Source organism: Canis aureus, chromosome 19 (assembly GCF_053574225.1).
Source record: "Canis aureus isolate CA01 chromosome 19, VMU_Caureus_v.1.0, whole genome shotgun sequence".
NCBI lineage: Eukaryota > Metazoa > Chordata > Mammalia > Carnivora > Canidae > Canis > Canis aureus.
The window spans coordinates 28,344,438-28,362,577 of NC_135629.1; the positions used below are offsets into that span (position 1 = coordinate 28,344,438).

At 40.2% G+C, this 18,140-nt stretch overlaps 1 protein-coding gene across 9 annotated transcripts in view; it reads right to left on the minus strand.

Moving 5' to 3' along the window:
* Window positions 1–18,140, minus strand: part of ATXN7 (ataxin 7) — a 139,717-nt gene that overhangs the window by 28,997 nt on the left and 92,580 nt on the right. Inside the window, exon 1 of one of the 9 annotated variants that reach the window (XM_077858220.1) lies at window positions 5,491–5,672. The exons of the other annotated variants lie outside the window; for them this stretch is intronic. Within the exon in view, the coding sequence (XP_077714346.1) occupies window positions 5,491–5,557 (67 nt within the window). The 5' untranslated portion in view covers window positions 5,558–5,672. Of the gene's footprint in view, window positions 1–5,490; window positions 5,673–18,140 lie in introns of those variants that run through there. 9 annotated transcript variants of the gene reach the window in all.

Below are 18,140 nucleotides of genomic sequence, written 5' to 3' on the forward strand. Positions count from 1 at the left end.
GGCCCCCTCTGGACCAACACAATGCATGCTTATTGTCACTCTGGGCTCTGGAAGGTCATAGTCACCTTTCCAGCAGAGGCTCAGGGCTGTTGGGCACAGTCTTGACTTGGACTAAGTGACTAACCAGCTTGAAAAGAATCCAAACTAAAATAAAATGTCCCCTGAGAGTATAAGAACTTTTGGAATCAGACAGATGGGTTCAAAGCCTTGCTCTGCCCCTGACCAGCTGGGTAATGCCGGACAATCACTGGATTCCACCCACCTTGGCAGCCCCTTCATCTGTTAAGCCTACCCGGCAGGGCTATTGGAAATTGAATGATGGAGTGTAGTCGAGCCCTAGCACAGGGACAATTATGGACCAGGCACCATAACACCACTCAGCAGACATGGAGACACGTGGCCCCCGGTCATTCAACTATAGATTTCTGTGAGAAAGGTGTGCATATGATCAAAACAGCCAGAAGTCACCTACTACTAAACCTAACCCACTGTAAATGATCTTCTCTGGCGTGGGACAGGTAGAGGCTTCATACTGGGTGTATATGTCTGTCAGTCCAGCAAGACACTAAGCTCTTCTCAGAAAAGCTCAGAGGAACAAGTTTTAAAATTCATTTTAAAATGAGTAAATTTACACCAACCAAAAAGAATGTTCATTCAAGCTAAAGTTATTTCATAAACAAAAAGTTGGCTCATTTTCCCGACAGAAATAAGTCACTGTGGAAGAAGTGCAGGTGAATGGAATGGAATAAAGTGAAGATCAAGTCTCAAATTCAGCTTATATATCCAAAGGTGGAAATCTGAGGCAGATTATTGAAGAAATGACTCCCTAAAACTCACAAATTTTCCTCTAAATGAAACTGACACTCCTGGATAGCTTTGGTTAGATAAGGTTACAAAGAGTGTGTACTCTGTACAGAAAGGCCTTATGAAAAATACCAATCAACACTTCAAGGAATGTATGATTTCATGGGGTCTCTGACAGCCCCAACCCACTAATACTCTATAACTGCTCTCTTTTAAACAAGGATTTTTAAATAAGTGTGTACAGAGCTATCAAAAGTTAAATGTGCATGTGTGGATCATTTGGCTAGGCATAGCAAATAATAACTGCATATAGCAAAAGGTTAGGTTTGGAAACTTAGGGTCATTCTTTAAGCAGGCTCTTCACAGAATTTATTAAGTTGTTTATTTTAACATCCAGGTTGAAAAATAACCATAAATGTGCTATTATTCAGCTCCCAATTAACACAAACTGTCATACTTCACTTTCAGGCTGCCAGACACAACTTGTGAGGTGTCAACTGGCATCAGCTGTCTGTCTTAAGAATGACCCCTAAAAAAACATCCAAGATCAGGAAACTATAAATCAAGACTACATATACATTTTTCAATTTGCAGAGCATCTTCCTTGTACATCTCCCTAGCTCCACATCAGCATTTGCCCTAGACTTTTGACATTCAAAGCTGAATCCCACTTTGGACCTTTTGTCATTTCTGCACATTATCTAGATTATCTACTTACTATATTTTTCAAGTTCAGCAGCTGACTAGGTATATGTAATTTCATATTATCCTAATAAGCATTATCTATAAAATCATGACTTGGCGTCCAACACAGTATTTATTTTTTTCCCTAATAACTTTTTTTTTAAAGATATTATTTATTTGTTCATGAGAGACACCAAGAGAAAGGCAAAGATACAGGCAGAGGAAGAAGCAGGCTCCCTGTGGGGAGCCCGATGCAGCACTTGGTCCCAGTACGCCCGAGCTAAAGGCAGACGCTCAACCACTGAGCCACCCATGTGCCCCTTACCTAATAACTATTATAAAAAATACTTGGCATCCTATCTAAATTCACAGCATGGATATGAAATCACTGCACGTGGACATGAAGCATTTGATGATGTCTTCTCACTACTTTCATGGTCAACTTTTCCTTGTAAGTTTCCTTCTTGTAAAGGCACTCTCAAGCGTCTGACCAGCAAATATGGTCCTACCCTACTTCCTGTCCTCACATATTCTCTTTAATCCTTGATCTGCTTTTTCCTTGATCCAACTTCTTTAGTATCCCCAGACACTCAATTAGACTCCTCCAGAGAGAGCCGGGTGTAGTCTAATGCTAAAAAAAAAAAAAGCCAATCCATGAGACTGTCCCTGGAACATTCAAATCACAGGTTGAGGAATCCAAAGCTGACCTCTGACAGGCAGTGCCTCAAAGGACAATTAGCTAAAACTGGAGCTGGGACACAGCCTCAGGAAGGCATGCTTAGGTGGGTTACAAACGGCGCTGGAAAACAGAGAAGAAGAAAAAGTCTTTACCACAAAGCACTCAGCATCATTTCCACTAGAGAGATTTAATTGAAAAGGATGATTTCAACACTGGCTGCCCTAACAAATTAGTCTCCAACTGCGACTTCTGCCAAATGCATTTCTCCTCCCCCTAACGCAGAGGTGCTTTTAAATTAAAACATAAGGGGAAAGTGCAGAAGAGAGAGTCATTTATAGCACTTGGGCCACTTGAAACAACTTTTCACCAAAGGTCTATAATCAAATTATCAAGCTCTTCAAGTCAGTGCTTTATGACGGAAATAAAAGCCCCACTAAAGTATTCCGGGTCTCTTGGCATTTCCACGTCTCTGGGCAGGGTGCACACTGCAGCATCCCCATTCACACTAGCTGCATGAAAGAGAACAGATCACAAAGGGCAGATTACAAGGGAGAACAACTCCAACTCCAGTGGGGGAAGGGACAGGCGTGAATGGATTGTAAATAATGTTGCTAAGAAGGGAGCAGAAATATGGCAACTTCAAATAATCCTCTTGCCAGGAATTCTTCCCATGGGGAGGGACTGTTCTTTCTGTACTTTGCTTTCAAGTATGTGAGAAATACGAAAAACTTACTACCTGGGGGTACTCCTACCCTGCCATCTTAACTTGTAGCCCTTTGCAAACATTGTTACAATAACTTTTTTTAAAAACCCAAGTACTTTATTAGAGGAGAGGAAACCCGAGAGAAAAAGAGGAGGCGCTGAATGGTATTACAGGCAATTCTTGGTTGTACGTAATAACATCCCTTCTTCATAATCAGTGTCATAAAGCAGTTTGTTTTAAGGAAAAGTGAATCGTCTTAAAGATTAGTTCATCTCCTGATGTGGGCCCTTCCTATGCATCTGCAACTGTGTTCAAGGTGCAGACTCTGAGCTAAGGATTATCATGATCACACACAGGCACACACAGATGTTTTCAGTACAAGTACCTTTGGGGAAAAGGCTGCAGCTGCCTTGAGCAACATACAGCCACCGAACTCTAATTTCACAGCCACCATTTCTGACTATAAGATATCACACCACAAATGACATGCTGGCTGACACTTCTATGTTGCTAACAGTCACAAGGACTTCTCTCTGCCGTCCTCAGGAAGCACAGTGTTACCCAAAGGATGCTAGCAGAGTGCAGCAAGCAATCACCCTGACTGAAACAAATGTGATCTGAGTGGTACATGGCATTTCCCCCAAACTTGCTCCCTGCTCTCTCTCACAGTCATCAATGACTTGAAATACTTGCATTCCTCAGATATCAACATGTGGGGAAAAAAAGAGCCAAAACCAAAACTAGACCAATCTCCAGCTACTTCTGATTTAATCCTTCACTGGTTAGGGAAGGAAGCATCCTCCAGTTCGGGGAGTTCTCATTTGAGGTTTAGTCTTCCAATTCATTATATACCATGTACAGCTCAAGCATCAACATACTCAATCCATACCCAAACTTCTCTGTAGTCACATTTTGGGCTGAGGTCCCAAATGAAAGACACAAGGTTTTCATCAAAATGCAAACAGTAATCTAAAAAAAACTAAAGTATGCCTTTCCCACTCCAATCCAAATTTCACACACACACACACACACACACACACACACACACACACACACACACGGGTAGAAAGAGACAATTAAAAAGAACCCGGTAAAACTTAAGAGTTCTCCTTTTCATTGTTTTCATTCTGTTTATCTTTTAAAATGAAAACTGCTGTGCAGGAACCCCCACAGGGAACACTATTCCTAGGCCCAAAAGGAGTAGCAAGTCCAAGGTGCAATGGAATGCCAGCTCCATCTGCCATCGAGAGCTACACTGAGTCTAAGTCACATCCTTATTGGTTTTCCCCACTAATTTGGTATCCTTTTAATTTCAATTTATTCCGGATGGGGGAGGGAAGCAGACTGAACATGGGAACAACAGAAACCTCAAACTCAGAATACCGCTCCCCAAGCCTTCCTCATTAAGCACTCTGGTTAATAAGGAATGAGTGATTCATTACTTCACAATGCCAATGTTTTCAATGAATTTGTGGCACACATTTTTTTTTTTTTTTGAAAAGAGAAACAGTATCTGCCCCACCTTCGGGCTGGGGCTATCAGCTAATAAACATCAAAAGCAATATTCAAAAACGAAACCACAAACAGCAAAACTAAAACTGTCTGATGAGAAAGTTCTTAAAAAATAAATTTTAGGGAATTAACAGCAATTTGATTAAAGATTTAATTAAGACCTGCCGATATCGACAGACCTTTAAAGTGGTGGGAGCTAAATTTCAACCTCAATTAAAATTATCTGGTCAAGCTCATTAATGCGTAAGCCATGAAAAGTGAATCCAGGGAAAGGTAAAGAACTCCACGGTCACCTCACCCACAGAAGCATGGGACAGGGCAACTTTGAGAACAGACTCCTAACAGCCAAAAACAATTAGCTGAGCTGCCCTAGCTACCTTGATAACAAAACTGAAAAAAATCGTTCTTTCTGGCAGTCAGTATGTAATTAAATTTTTATACACTCAATTTAAGTTACTGAATGACTTTCCAGGGCTACTGTTTGTATTTTGAAGCTGTTCGTCCTCTTGACACAGTGTTCTGTTTGAAACTTTGCTGTGGATTTGAAGTATCTGACAAAACAGCTTTCAAACACATTCTACAGGAAACACTATGAACTGCCTGTCATAAAACCTCACTTACCACAAGTGAGATAAAAAACAAACAGTTAAAGCGTGTAACAGCGTTCCTCCATTTTTAGAGAGCAGCGTAACTAATGCTTTCCCTGTTTTGAGATACGGGAACTGTTTGGTGCAAACCTCAGCATTTTGTTGGAGTTAATAACAAACTAGACTCCTGTCTGCGTTTGAACTTTGTCCAGACCACTCAAATGACATTTCAGAATGGCTCCGGCGAAGGGCTTGCAGCAACTAATCCCCCTCGTTGCGATTACCCACTCTGATCCACTAGCTCTGCAGAGCTCACTCCCTCCACCAGTTCAGCAACATACAGCTCACGGCCTGCTGGCAGGGGAGGCCAAATGCCAGGAGGAAAGAGGCCTGCAGGAACTCTTCCCGCTCCGTTTGGTTCCATGTAACATTAGCAAGGACCTAACCCACCTCCCACAAGCTCATCCACAGCTGGGCCCAGAGCCAAGCCCAGCCTCTAGAAACTGCCTCCGAAAACTTACCCAGTGGAGCTTTCAGCCCTCGTGCGGAGGAAGGGCTGTTCTGGAGAGGCTTCTTGTCACCTTCCATTCACATAATCTGGCTGTGCTTCATTGCACACTTGCTACTGCAAGCTTGCATCATGACTTGGGTCTGCCCACCAACTCCAAATATGCTCCATGTTTGGTCTTATGTAACATTTGCTACTACTGTAAAAAGCACTTGAATTACAAAGGTCCTGGCAGATCAACAGAAAACAAGGGGTGGAGTCTAATTTCATCTAATATGGTCATACAAGGCGTCCTGGCTGGTGTAAATTAATCCTTCTATTTGAAAGGCAATTTACCAAAACTGGGGAAGATGGAACTTACGAATTTAACCTGCTAAAAAATGTGAATTTACTCACACCCTGATTTTTCTAAATACCTTTAAATGGATGCTGCTACCAGGTATATTAGAAAATTTACATGATTCATTATACAGCCTACATTTTAAGCCTCCACAAACCCAGAAGTTTTAAAGTTAATGCAATTTCTATAAAAATCAGCAGCCTCTCTCATCATTTCATTTCCCCATGATCTACACTTAAAAATAATTAAAACTTGTCATACCAAAGCTTATTTTTCCTTCCTAAATCTAGTAACAAAAATCTTAACCAATTTTCTATGCACATTTGTAAATACATCTAATTTCAGAAAGATATACACCTGATTGGGAATTTGGTGTTCAATCATTAGGTGACTGACTAAAGCTGAGACCTTTTATGCTTTTAATCCAAAAACTTTTCTAACTAATGGCTCTTTATAAACAGTGTCTTCCTGGTCTGTTTCCCTCTCTGACCCCTATTATACTCCCCACAGAACTACCCTCCTCTTCTCAATCCCCAAATCTTACTGTGAAATAGATATGGAAAAAATAGCCAACTCTCCTGAGTTTTATGATGATAAAGGCTGCATACATAGATTTGGATGCCTGATAGTTCAGAATGAACACTTTTAAATGTCAAAGGGGCAGGGGGCGGGGGGAGGCTGGAATTCCTCTACAGAATCCCATCACCCCATAGAGAATATTTGGCAAGAAGTCATGAATTATATGTGTGGAAAAGATTTGGCCTGGGAGGGGTGGGAAAGAGTCGTGAGGTGTAGGAAATGGTTTCTATTAGACCAGACACAAATTCCAAATTTAGTCTAAAACACAAGGATAGTAGCCACACTGCTTTATTTTCATGGCAAGCATTTAGATCCCAACCATGGCAAAAAAAAGTAAGATCCAGAGGTTTTCCTGAAACCTACTTTCTTTCTTTTTTTTTTTTTTCCCAGACTTCTCATAGTCACAGTCAAACAATGCCAAAACTATGGCGGTCCTTAAAAGACACCAGGAACACCAGGTAGGAGGCCTCAGCAGGTCTCAGAAGCGCAAGATAAGAAAATCTTACAAAAGTTTAGCAAAAATATGAAGTTTAGAGTTAATTCACCAAAAGTCTTCTTAAGTTGGAAGAAAAAAAATTTCATTGCTATCCTGATCGCAACAGGTCTTAGCATTGTTCACTGCACCCACCCGCCCTCCCCAAAGGGCAGCTGAGGAGTCTCTCCTTGATGTCATCAGCCACAGGACAAAGCTGAGATAAGAAGCCCTTTCTCAGACTAAGCTTCGGTTCCACATCACCGCACCTGTCAAGCCAGACCCCAGAATCCTCGCTGTTCTAGCACAAATGCTTGCCTTTCCACTGTTCCCTTTTGTAGATGGCGGTAGAACATACTGGGGGAAAAATCATTAAAAATCCAGCCAATCCATGAGTTCCAAGAACCAAATCTTTTTGTAATTCTGATGAAAACTAGGGAGAATTTCTGCATACTTAATTGCTACGGTACAATCTATATTTAACTTCATAGTTAATTGATCCTTGAACAACATGGGGGTTAGGGGGCCTGACCCCCCATACCAAAGGGCCAAAAATCTAACTTTTGACTCCCCAAAAAGTTAATTATGAAAATCTACTATTGACAAGAAACCTTACTGTTAACATTGTTAATTAACACACATTTTCTATGTTATACATATTATGTACTGTTTTCTTAAAATGAGCTACAGAAAATTATAAGGAAGAGAAAATACATTTACAGAACTGTACTTTATTTATTGAAAAAACTCCACACATAAATAGGTAAAATCTGCACAGCTCAAACCTATGTTGTTCAAAAGTCAATTGCATAAACAAGAGAGAAACAATTTAAACTTACTTTTAAGATCTATATCCTAAAAGGGATGAATAAGCCAGGAAAATATAATTTTGTACAGTAAGAATATACACAAATACACAAAGAATGGGCATAAAGCTTCAAATTAGATTTTTGAACACACACATTCTCTCTGAATGTCCTGAGTAAAATGTTTAAGCAAATACTTCAATACCACTTTGTTCTGCTTGGACAGCATTCTTATGATTTTCTACCAACCATCTCCCAATATCCTATCCAAATAAAGTTTATTTTCATACTAAGTTTCTCAGTGACAGCTCATATTTAAGTGTCTGGGTCTGGGGACATGGTCACATTTCATTTTTCTTATGGAAAAAAAATTCAAAGACTACAGACTAAATAAAGGCTACAGACTAAAATACCATTTTAATAGAATAACATCCATGCCTTACAGACCAAAAATTATAGGTATTGGCTGTGTTATGGATGGTGTGCATTCATCAATTTTATTCTGGTGGACAAAGGGAGTCCTGAACTAACAAAAATTCTTCTGTGAATGAGCCTGCTCACAGCAAACAAGCACACCAGCAGCAGCCAGGAAGGGCAGTGCCTCAAAGGTGTGGGTTTAGGGGACAGCCCGCAGGCTCATCACTCCAGTTGTGCAGCCTAGGCCAAAAGCCTTCTGTCCCTCAGAGCCTGGGGCCTCTCCTGGGAAAGTGCCACGACTGCCTCTTCCCACTGGGCTGCGGTGAGGAGTAAGGAGGTAACGCACAGAATGCAGTGTCTGCCACCCTTTCAGTGCTCAATAAATGTTAGCTCTTATGGTTGAAATCAAGGAGAAATTAGATGGTGGGCATCAGTTCAAAGAAAGGCCAAAAAGGGAAAAGAGGTTCCTACTACAGAAATTAGTGACGTCACCAACAAATCTTGGGATTTCCTCAACAAACCCCTGAGAGGCCGGCAGGTGTCATCTGATTTTCAGCAGGGCAACCAACAGGCTGCTGGCAGCTGGGAAAGGCTGTGTTCCTGTCCTTGGTGGCAGCCAGTTCTCTAGTTTACAGGAGCCCAAGTCTTTACTGACTCCACTTCAGTGTCTCAGCAGGCCGGGCAAGTTATAATTGGCCTTAATTGGCACTTACAGGAGCTTTAACATTCCTTACCTGCTGCCAAGGAACACTTGAAAGGGGGAGAAAGTATTTTCAAACTTGGAAATACCAAGCAATTCATTCAGCTGTGGGCCTGGAAGCCTGCTATCCAGAATCAGATTAGCTTCACCAAGAAATGTTGCTACATTATTATCCAGTGCTCATTAGGTACTCATGCTGGATTAGGAGAGGTGGGAGATGAAGTTTAAATGGGGATAATTCACCTTGAGGGCTAATACCATGCAGCAGCCTTCCTATAGCTGGCATCATCTGATCTTCTGGTGGATGGCTCTTCAGGGCTCAGCCACACTGTGTGTGTGTATCCCTTTTCAACTGTTCTCATTGTTCAAAGGCAGGCAAATAAAGTAAGCATAACTTCATGGTCTGATTTACAAAGGCTTTATGTTAACCACGGTCCAACCTCAGTCCAGTCATTATTTGACACACAAGGTGAACACTGTTAAAAGGTGACCAGTCACACCAAATGCAAGGAGGATAATGAGATCAGAAACAAAACTGACAACAGATTAACTAACATCATCAGTCCTACAATTAAATCTACCCAAAACTGTTATCTTCCAGGAGCCTAAACATGTTGCTGAGAGGAATCCCAGCCTAGCAGACGCAGATTCTCCCCTAAGGTAAATTCCAAGTAGGATGAATAGAAATTTCCCACAGATGCCAGGAAAAATTGCTGATGACTGCTTAAATGAATATTTTTTTTTAAGTCACTGCTCGTTTTGAAAGATCTCCTTGCCTCATATCATTCCATATTACTCAAACTCAGAAGATATATGCCTGGTAGTAAAAACATTTGTGCTTGTTTCAGAAACTTAGTTCAAAGTCAAATTACAATGAATCACATCTGTGTGTGTGTGTGTGCGTGTGTGTGTATAAAACACTTTAAGATGCTTTAGAAAAAGAAACTGAATTTTAGAAAGATAAATAGAACATCTACTCCTGGTGGTGACACTGTCATACATGTCTAGTAGATACAAAGTATTACAACCTTTGTGGAAAGCAATCTAGTAGCAGCTATTAACAATGCATATAGATATCCTTTCTGACCCAGGAATCCCTTCCTGAGACTCTAATCCCACAGAAACAAAACCACCACAGGAGTTAAAGATGTTATATATGTAGCAGGAGGGTTACTACTGTTTTGCTCCTGGAGGCAAAAAGCAGGAAATACGTGTATGTCCAACAGGCAGAGGACTTCAAGGCGGAAGCTACTGCCTGGCCACACCTTAGAATAGTAAGCAACCATTAATAAGGGGGGATTCGTGTTATATCCTGGCCTGTGAATGAATTCTCTTGTGGTATTGTTGAGTAGGAAAGAAGCAGAAGTGTATATAATAGAATCCATTTTCCATAAAACTATGACCAAAAGTCCTTAACTAATAAATCACAGGATATGTGCCCAAATTCATTAGCATGAGAAAAAATATAGTATATACTAAGTTAGGTACTAACACTTTCTATATATATAGAAAAAATATAGAAAACGTACTAAGGTACTAATACTGTACTAAGTTATAGATGGTTTACAGAAAGAGAAGACTTATAGTTGGAAAGGGTGGGCAAGCAGAAAGAGCCAATAAAATAAGTAGGCTAAACCGAAAATAGCTTATTTGAGATCATGTTTGTGTATCTATGTAAAAATATGTTTATATATTTAATATATTCATGCATATTCAAAAATCCACAAAGAAACTAACAAATTTTTGTTCTTAAAGAATGCACTGTGAAAGGAGCTAGAGAAAAATTTAGGCAGCCTTAAATTCTGGTATTACATCAAACAAGGAGATCCTGATTAGGGCTCCTATTTCATTTGTTTGGCTAAGCCAACTGAGATTCAAGTAGCACAACTGAGCACACTAAGAATCACAAAGAAAAAAGGCCTATTAGCCACTCTGGTGAAACAATATTTTAACATTCTAAAGCTCACTACAGGGACGCCTGCGTGGCTCAGCGGTTGAACGTCTGCCTTTAGCTCAGGGTGTGATCCTAGGGTCTTGGGATTAAGTCCCACATCAGGCTCCCTTCTCTCTCTGCCTGTGTCTCTGCCTCTCTCTGTGTCTCTCATGAATAAATAAATAAAATCTAAAAGTAAAATAAATAAATAAAAAGCTCACTACAAATCTTCAGTACTTAGACATTCTAACAATCTTTTGAAAATATCAAGCATAAGAAGCAATAAACAAATTTCATTCCAGAGTTTGTTTCTGGCCTTAGGAGACTACTGATCAAGAACTCTATCGTGTATGATTAGGGATTTACTGCTTTTAACTTTTAAAACTGAGATAATTACCTTCCCTGCCCTCTCTCTCTCTTTTTAAACATTAAAACACAAGAGGAAAAGGTATAAAATTTCTTTTGAAATTCAATCTGAGAATTGTTATCTTAATAACAAAATGTAGAAGTAAGCCTAAATACTGGGGTTTCTATATACACAATGTGAAATGAGGAAGGAAGAGCTAAATTTAGTCACTGCTCCCTTGCCTCAAACCAGTTTGTTTTGTGGGTGTGGGCTAGCACATGCACGAGAGGAATTATTCCAGCCAGGTAGTAGGTATTAGCGCATAAAGAAGCAATAAAAACTCCCTCTTCTGGTCATAAGTAAGACCACAGCTGAACGAGTTTTGAAATAGCAGCTGTGTAACCAGTAAACATACACGTTAGTCTTGTGAAATGACTCGGGAAAAGTATCTTTTAGCAAGTTTAATTAAAATGCGGCTTTATATACTGAAATATCCCCTTTAAAATCTGCAGCACAGCCATCCTGATGATTTCTATATATACTAGACAGGTCAAGAAGAGCACTGGTGAATAAAAAATATTTATTTACTTATTGATTAATGCCGCTAGAAACTCACATTTTCACTATTTTATTCTGGTGACACACATTAGAAGAACTGTTGGAAGTATTTCGTTAAATCACAGTAAAAGGGCAGCCCCAGTGGCTCAGCGGTTTAGCACTGCCTTCAGCCCAGGGTGTGATCCTGGAGACCTGGGATTGAATCCTACATCGGGCTCCCTGCATGGAGCCTGCTTCTCCCTCTGCCTGTCTCTGCCCCTCTCTCTCTCTCTCTCTGTGTGTGTCTCTCATGAATAAATAAATAAATACTTTTAAAAAATAAATAAATAAATCACAGTAACACTAACCTAGAGGGCAGCTCTGAGCAGCCTCCATGTGGAGAATTAATACACTGAAATAAATGACAGACGCTCCCAAAGAAGAATGTTCTTTAAAGCACTGCCTGTCATAAAGCAACACTGAGAAACTACAGGTCTACCAATAGAGGACGGGTGAAATTAATTTAATTACACCAATAAAGTGGAATAATAGTCTTTAAAAAGAAGTAGTGTAGTATGAATTCACATGAAAAAATAAGATTAAGTTATTAAGTTAAAAAAGTAAACTTATAACAAATCCAATATTAACATGTATGAGGGAATAAGATATATACAGCCAAATATGTCTACATGCAGGGTCTAGAAACTTTTATTCATTCTGATTTCATATTCATCTTTCTCTTTCATATTTATTTTTCTTTTACAATGTATACTACTACCTTAATAATGAAAAAAATCAAAATGCATGTGTTTTTGCTTTTTAATCGGCATGTTTTTGTTAGCAGAATGAGAAGCTAAGAAGTCCCAGGAAAGCGTGCACATCCTCTTTAGCTTCCTAGCTTCCAGGGCTAGATAACTACCGTTCCACTAAAACAACAACAACAAAATGCCAAAGTTTGGCATCATTGCAATAATCATTTTCAGCCCCTACAATATTTACAAAATGCCTAAAGAATGAATATAATACATCAGGACCCTTCATTCAGGTCAGAATACCACATTAAAAAAAAAAAAAAAAAAAAAGTCCCACACACAAATTGGAAGAACAGCCCCTTGATTCATCAACTAGGTAAAATCATCCAGCTGCCTGAGCCAAAAACCCCATGAGTCGTTCCTCATCCCTTCTTTCCCCATATTGCTAATCCCCAGTCCATCAGCAGGTCCCGCGCTGCCTGTCTACTTCTATGCAGACTGCAATTCTGGCCACAACTCTCAGCCTCTGCTCCAATCTTCATCTAAGCTTTTTCTCCTGATCCAGCTCTCAACTGGACTAGGGCAAAGCAGCCCACCACCTGGTCTCCCTCTTCTGCTCTTGTTCCTATGTTCCACAGAGCAATCATCGATCAAATCAGGACACTTTGCTGCTCAAAACCCCAGCAACTTCAAATTACCTGCACTGTCCAATCCTGATCCTTTGGTGGCCTGTAGGGCCCAGTACTCCCTTTTCCAAATCTTAAGCCACACCCCTCAGGTCCTTACACTTTGCTTCTCCACCTCCACACTGGCCTTTCTGCTATGCGCATTTCCACCTCAGGGTCTTCTGCACTTGCTCTTTTCTCTGTGTGCAACAACAGTCCTCCACATGTTCACATGGGGGACCAGAGACCTTTTTCTTGCTGACCTTCAAAATCAACACCTCAGAGAAGCTTTCTCTGACTAGCCTTACCTAAAGGGCCTTAACCCGGTGGTCGTTCTCTCTCACATTACTCCTAGCATTTATCAATACCTGAAGTAATCTTATTTTACTTGATTTTGTCTCCACCCTTCCTAACTAGAATAAAAGCTACATGAGAGACACTGCTTTTATAGTTCAGTGGGAGCAGGGACTAGAGCAGACATTCAGTACTCAATAAATATTTGTTAAATGCATAAATTACAATTTACTTATTTTTTAAGCAACTGGAAACACATATTAATAAAGGCAGAGATTCATTAAGAGGAAAAATCAATACATTTTATAACTATTCATTTAAATGTTGCTTCTAGGGATCCCTGGGTGGTGCAGCGGTTTGGCGCCTGCCTTTGGCCCAGGGCGTGATCCTGGAGACCCAGGATCGAATCCCACGTCGGGCTCCCGGCATGGAGCCTGCTTCTCCCTCTGCCTGTGTCTCTGCCCCTCTCTCTCTCTCTGTGTGTGACTATCATAAATAAATAAAAATTTATAATAAAAATAAATAAATAAATGTTGCTTCTATAAATGGCATAAATAACACCACTTAAAGATACTGCTTATTATATAAGTGAGGAAAAAGATAAAATTATATTAGCTAGGGACAAAGCAGTCCTTTATTTGATGCTACTGAAGTTATATGAAAAAATTAATTAGCACTATTTGGCTTGTGGCAAAGAAAAATTGAATTCACTGCATTTACTTTATACATGCCATTTTCAATGACAAGTTTAGGTCAAATGGTCAACTGTAAATTTCCACTGAGAGTTAAACTAACATCCACCTTGACATCATTCACATTTTGATATGCCTGCTCTGGTTAGCTCCCTTCCCTGACTCAGCCCTGACTGCTGGAGAAAGGCCTGGCATATGTCTCAGCAAAAGAGTGAAGTATTTTTGGCTCTGCAACAAGTTTCAATCTTTATACTGACTGCAGAAATAAATATGCCAACCAATTCTCTAAAGAAGCTACAGAATGTCATGGGGCTGGAACAAAAAGAGAAGGAGCTTAGCTTTGGTTACTAATTTAGGGTTAAATAGAGTAGGAGAAGAGGCTGAAGAGAAATCCAACAACTATGCTAAATCAACTACCTACTACTCATTACATCTTCGAATTACTAAATGTTCTCTCTGAGGTAATGGGCTCACAATGCCGACCCAGCTACTCTACATCAACTTTACAGTTCTACCTGGGCTAGGACATCTGTCACCAATGATGATTTTTGTGACATGTGGAATTCATTACATCTTCCCTGGATTTTCTTTTAACTCTATCCATCCTTATTACATGCAAGAGAAATAGATATGAGTTGCCGGAAAACCTGGCCTGGTACATTTTATCCATGTGAAAGAAATATAATTTAGGAGTTTTATTTGTAAATTGGTAATATAACTATCCATTCACTGGGTCGCTAAGAACAGGAAATGAGACATACATACAATGATGCTTTGTGAATCACCAAATACTATTAAAAATCATCATTAGTCTGTGGACTTTTAGATGAATGGCAACCCTTAAAAGATTAACTATCACTAAACGTTTCCAAGTAGAAAAAGGCCCCAATTATAAAAATACAGTGGCCAGATTTAGACAGCACAATGGACAGAACAGAGAAACATTTTCTTCTTTATCCAAAAACAAAGTTACTTAATAGCCAAATAAAATAACTCATTTAAAACGCCTGAAACTGTTACTTTCAATCAGATAGCAAAAAGAGGAAGGGTGTTCTTTAATAAACAGCAAAAACCTCTGCTTTGGGATGTAGATTAATTCAAAGGGCAGCAATCACCAATCACAACCATGTGAAATGCTGTACACAAAGGGAATCAGCAGCATTTATGCCAGAACCAGCCCATGGGATCTCGTAGATTAAGACTCATTTTGCTCCCCCACTAACATTCTCTGAAATCAATTTAATTAGCTCAAAAAAGTATGAGTAATTTCTATTTACTCATCTTCATTACATTTTTGAAAAATATAATTTATGCTGGCATCTAAAAGAATCCAAACCACCTCAGTGTACTTCAAGGAACATTAAATCCAAGCAGCGTGTGTGGGTATTAATTTTGCGTGATCTTAGTATCTACAAGTAGAGAAAGTTTAAGATCACAGCAGTGTTTCTGCTAACACTACTTTCACAAAGTTAAGAAAAACCCAGACTTATGATATTACACCCTCTCCAACCCCCATCTATGAACAGGTCTGAGAGAGGAAATATGTTTTAAACTGAGGACCAGACTTACACACCATTCATGGTGACTGGCAGGGACTCAGTACATAATCAATACATAACACCAACTGATAAAAGACCAAAGATATTTGTCCTCTGTGATGTGAGAATTCTGCTTCCTAGACATGACAACTTCTTAGGGCTAGAGTTGGACAGCTCCTTAAACAACAGAGGAAACCAAATCCAATAGCTTGAGCTGGTGTTTCCCAAAACACGGGGTAGGTATCACTCCCCATCATTAACAACATTAAATCTCAAGTGACAACTTACTTCTTTCCCAAATCTCCTTCAATTCTTCTGATAATATCACACTACCATGCGGATAACACTGCCTAAAATGTGCTAGTTTCCTTTTCCACAAAGGGAGCAGGTCCCAGGCCTCAGCAAGAACATCAACTGGGAAGAACATCAACAAAGAATTTAATCATCTTTTTACTACATTTTTTTTGACACTTAGCATCTATGGCAAACACAACCACCAGTCTTCCTTTTGACGTTTCTGGTAAGGTTCTCTTTGTAAGGACTTCTTTAAACAGAAGTGGTCTGATTTAAAGAAAAATATTAAGTGGAATTATGTAAGCAAATCATAGAGAGCCCGACTGATTAAAATCAGGGAAAGGTGGCAGAGGCAGGTGTGACTACGAGGCCTTGCTCAGGGACCCAGGGCTGAGCCAAAACGTGAACAAATGGGTCAACTTAACTAACCTGGGGCAAAATACTTCAACAGCTGACATTCAAGCAGGGTTTCAATTCATTAGAGATTGTAAATGTGGCACCTGTCCCAGCTGAATTAACAGCATTCACTTATTTCACCTAGGTAAGATCACCTCATGTCTGCATAAAAGATAGATGAGAGAGGAATTAAGGTATTCTTCATAAGCAAACTCAAAGAGAAGGAAGCAGCAGAGCAAAGAACAGCACAAGCACACAGCATGTCAGAATCACTGGGGAAGCTCTTCCAAAACAGAACCCCAAAGGCACCCCAAGTCATCAGCTAGTCCAACCTGTTCAGCTCTCTAGCCAATGTATATAAACAGGACCACACATCTTATGCTCCTTAGTAGCCAGCATAGGACCAACACATTTCTTACTGAGATTCCTGCCTTGGTAAACAATCTCAAAAGAAGGGTGCTCCGCCCTCCTCCAAACTCAAAGTTTGAGGCAATTAACAGGACATTTCCAGCATGTAATACCAAAAGTTAAAAATCAGTTTAAAAAAAACAAGGGCCTCCGTTCGTGCCATCCTTGCTAGACTCAACACATTTCTGAGTGCCAATCTACGTCAGCCACTGTGCCAGGCGCCAGGAATACAAAGCAACAACCCTGCCAGAGAGGAGGGCGGCTGTTATCACAATGCATCCCAGCCAGCCTGTGGGTCAGCATCGGTCTCTGGAGTGGTTTAGAATATAGAGTCCTAGGGCCTATCCCAGAGATTCCCATCTAGTTGGTCCAAATGGTCCTTGGGAAGCTGCCCACTTAGAAAGCTCCCCTTTGATTCGGATGCACAGCAGGTCTGGGATCCAATGATTCAAATTATACTTTTAAATCTGAAATTAACAGTAAGGAACATCTTGCTCTCAAAAATACCAAGTAACTAAAAGAAAATATGAAGTATCTTGGACTACTTCAAAACATTAAAACAGCAGCAAGAAAGTATGGTATTACTATGAAATTTCCAAGAAAAAAAAGCAATCTATACTTAAAAGCAAAAAGACCTATTAGAACCTGGGAATGACACTACCATCAATCACCATCACTGCTCACATGGAAATCTGGGTTAACCATTAGCTCCCTTTCTAGGCAGTTTGGCTAGCAAAAAAAAAATATATTATCTCTCACTACTGTGGGTAATAAGCTGCTCACCAATTCCCAGTAACACTACCACCACCATGAATCGATTTATAAGCCTCGTTGGTTATTATTGCTTCCTTCTCTGTCCTGGCAGCAGTAGCTTTAAAGGAATTGCCTGCTGGATTTCATAGCAACAGCTCACTTGTTCATAAAAGCCACAGATGAGTATCAATAATCCATTAATTCACAGAAGACTGTCTGCATATTTTCACCAATTTCATGCAAAGATGAGAAGAGAATCCTTCCATTGGCAGGTATGGATTCTTCCTAATACCTAATACAGACTATAATGGCCACTGGGAAGAATTTTGAATTTGAAAAGTGTTTTCGGTATTGACAGGTTAAGAATGGGCCTTTGGGAATTACAACAACAAAAAACACATGGATTCCAAAAAAACTTTTCCCTGTTACAACACCTATCCCCAAAGAGAGGAGAGACACTGGCAGCAATGGAAATGCTCCCTGGTACTGGGAACACTGCTCACCCCTCCTGCCCTCTCCATAAGTGGTATTTCAGTCCCAAACCTCTCCAGGGTCATCACATGGTGCCTCTCTCGATTTCGTGCAGTGTACCCAACCCCCAACACCTACCCACGTCCAAACCTCCGGTTTGTTTTCCATTAGCTTTCTCCTTGGTGCTGCCTCACAGAGGGAACTCCTTCACCAGTTCCCAGCCGAAAACCTCTCTCCAAACACCCAGACCCCATCTTTCTGCCAGGGACT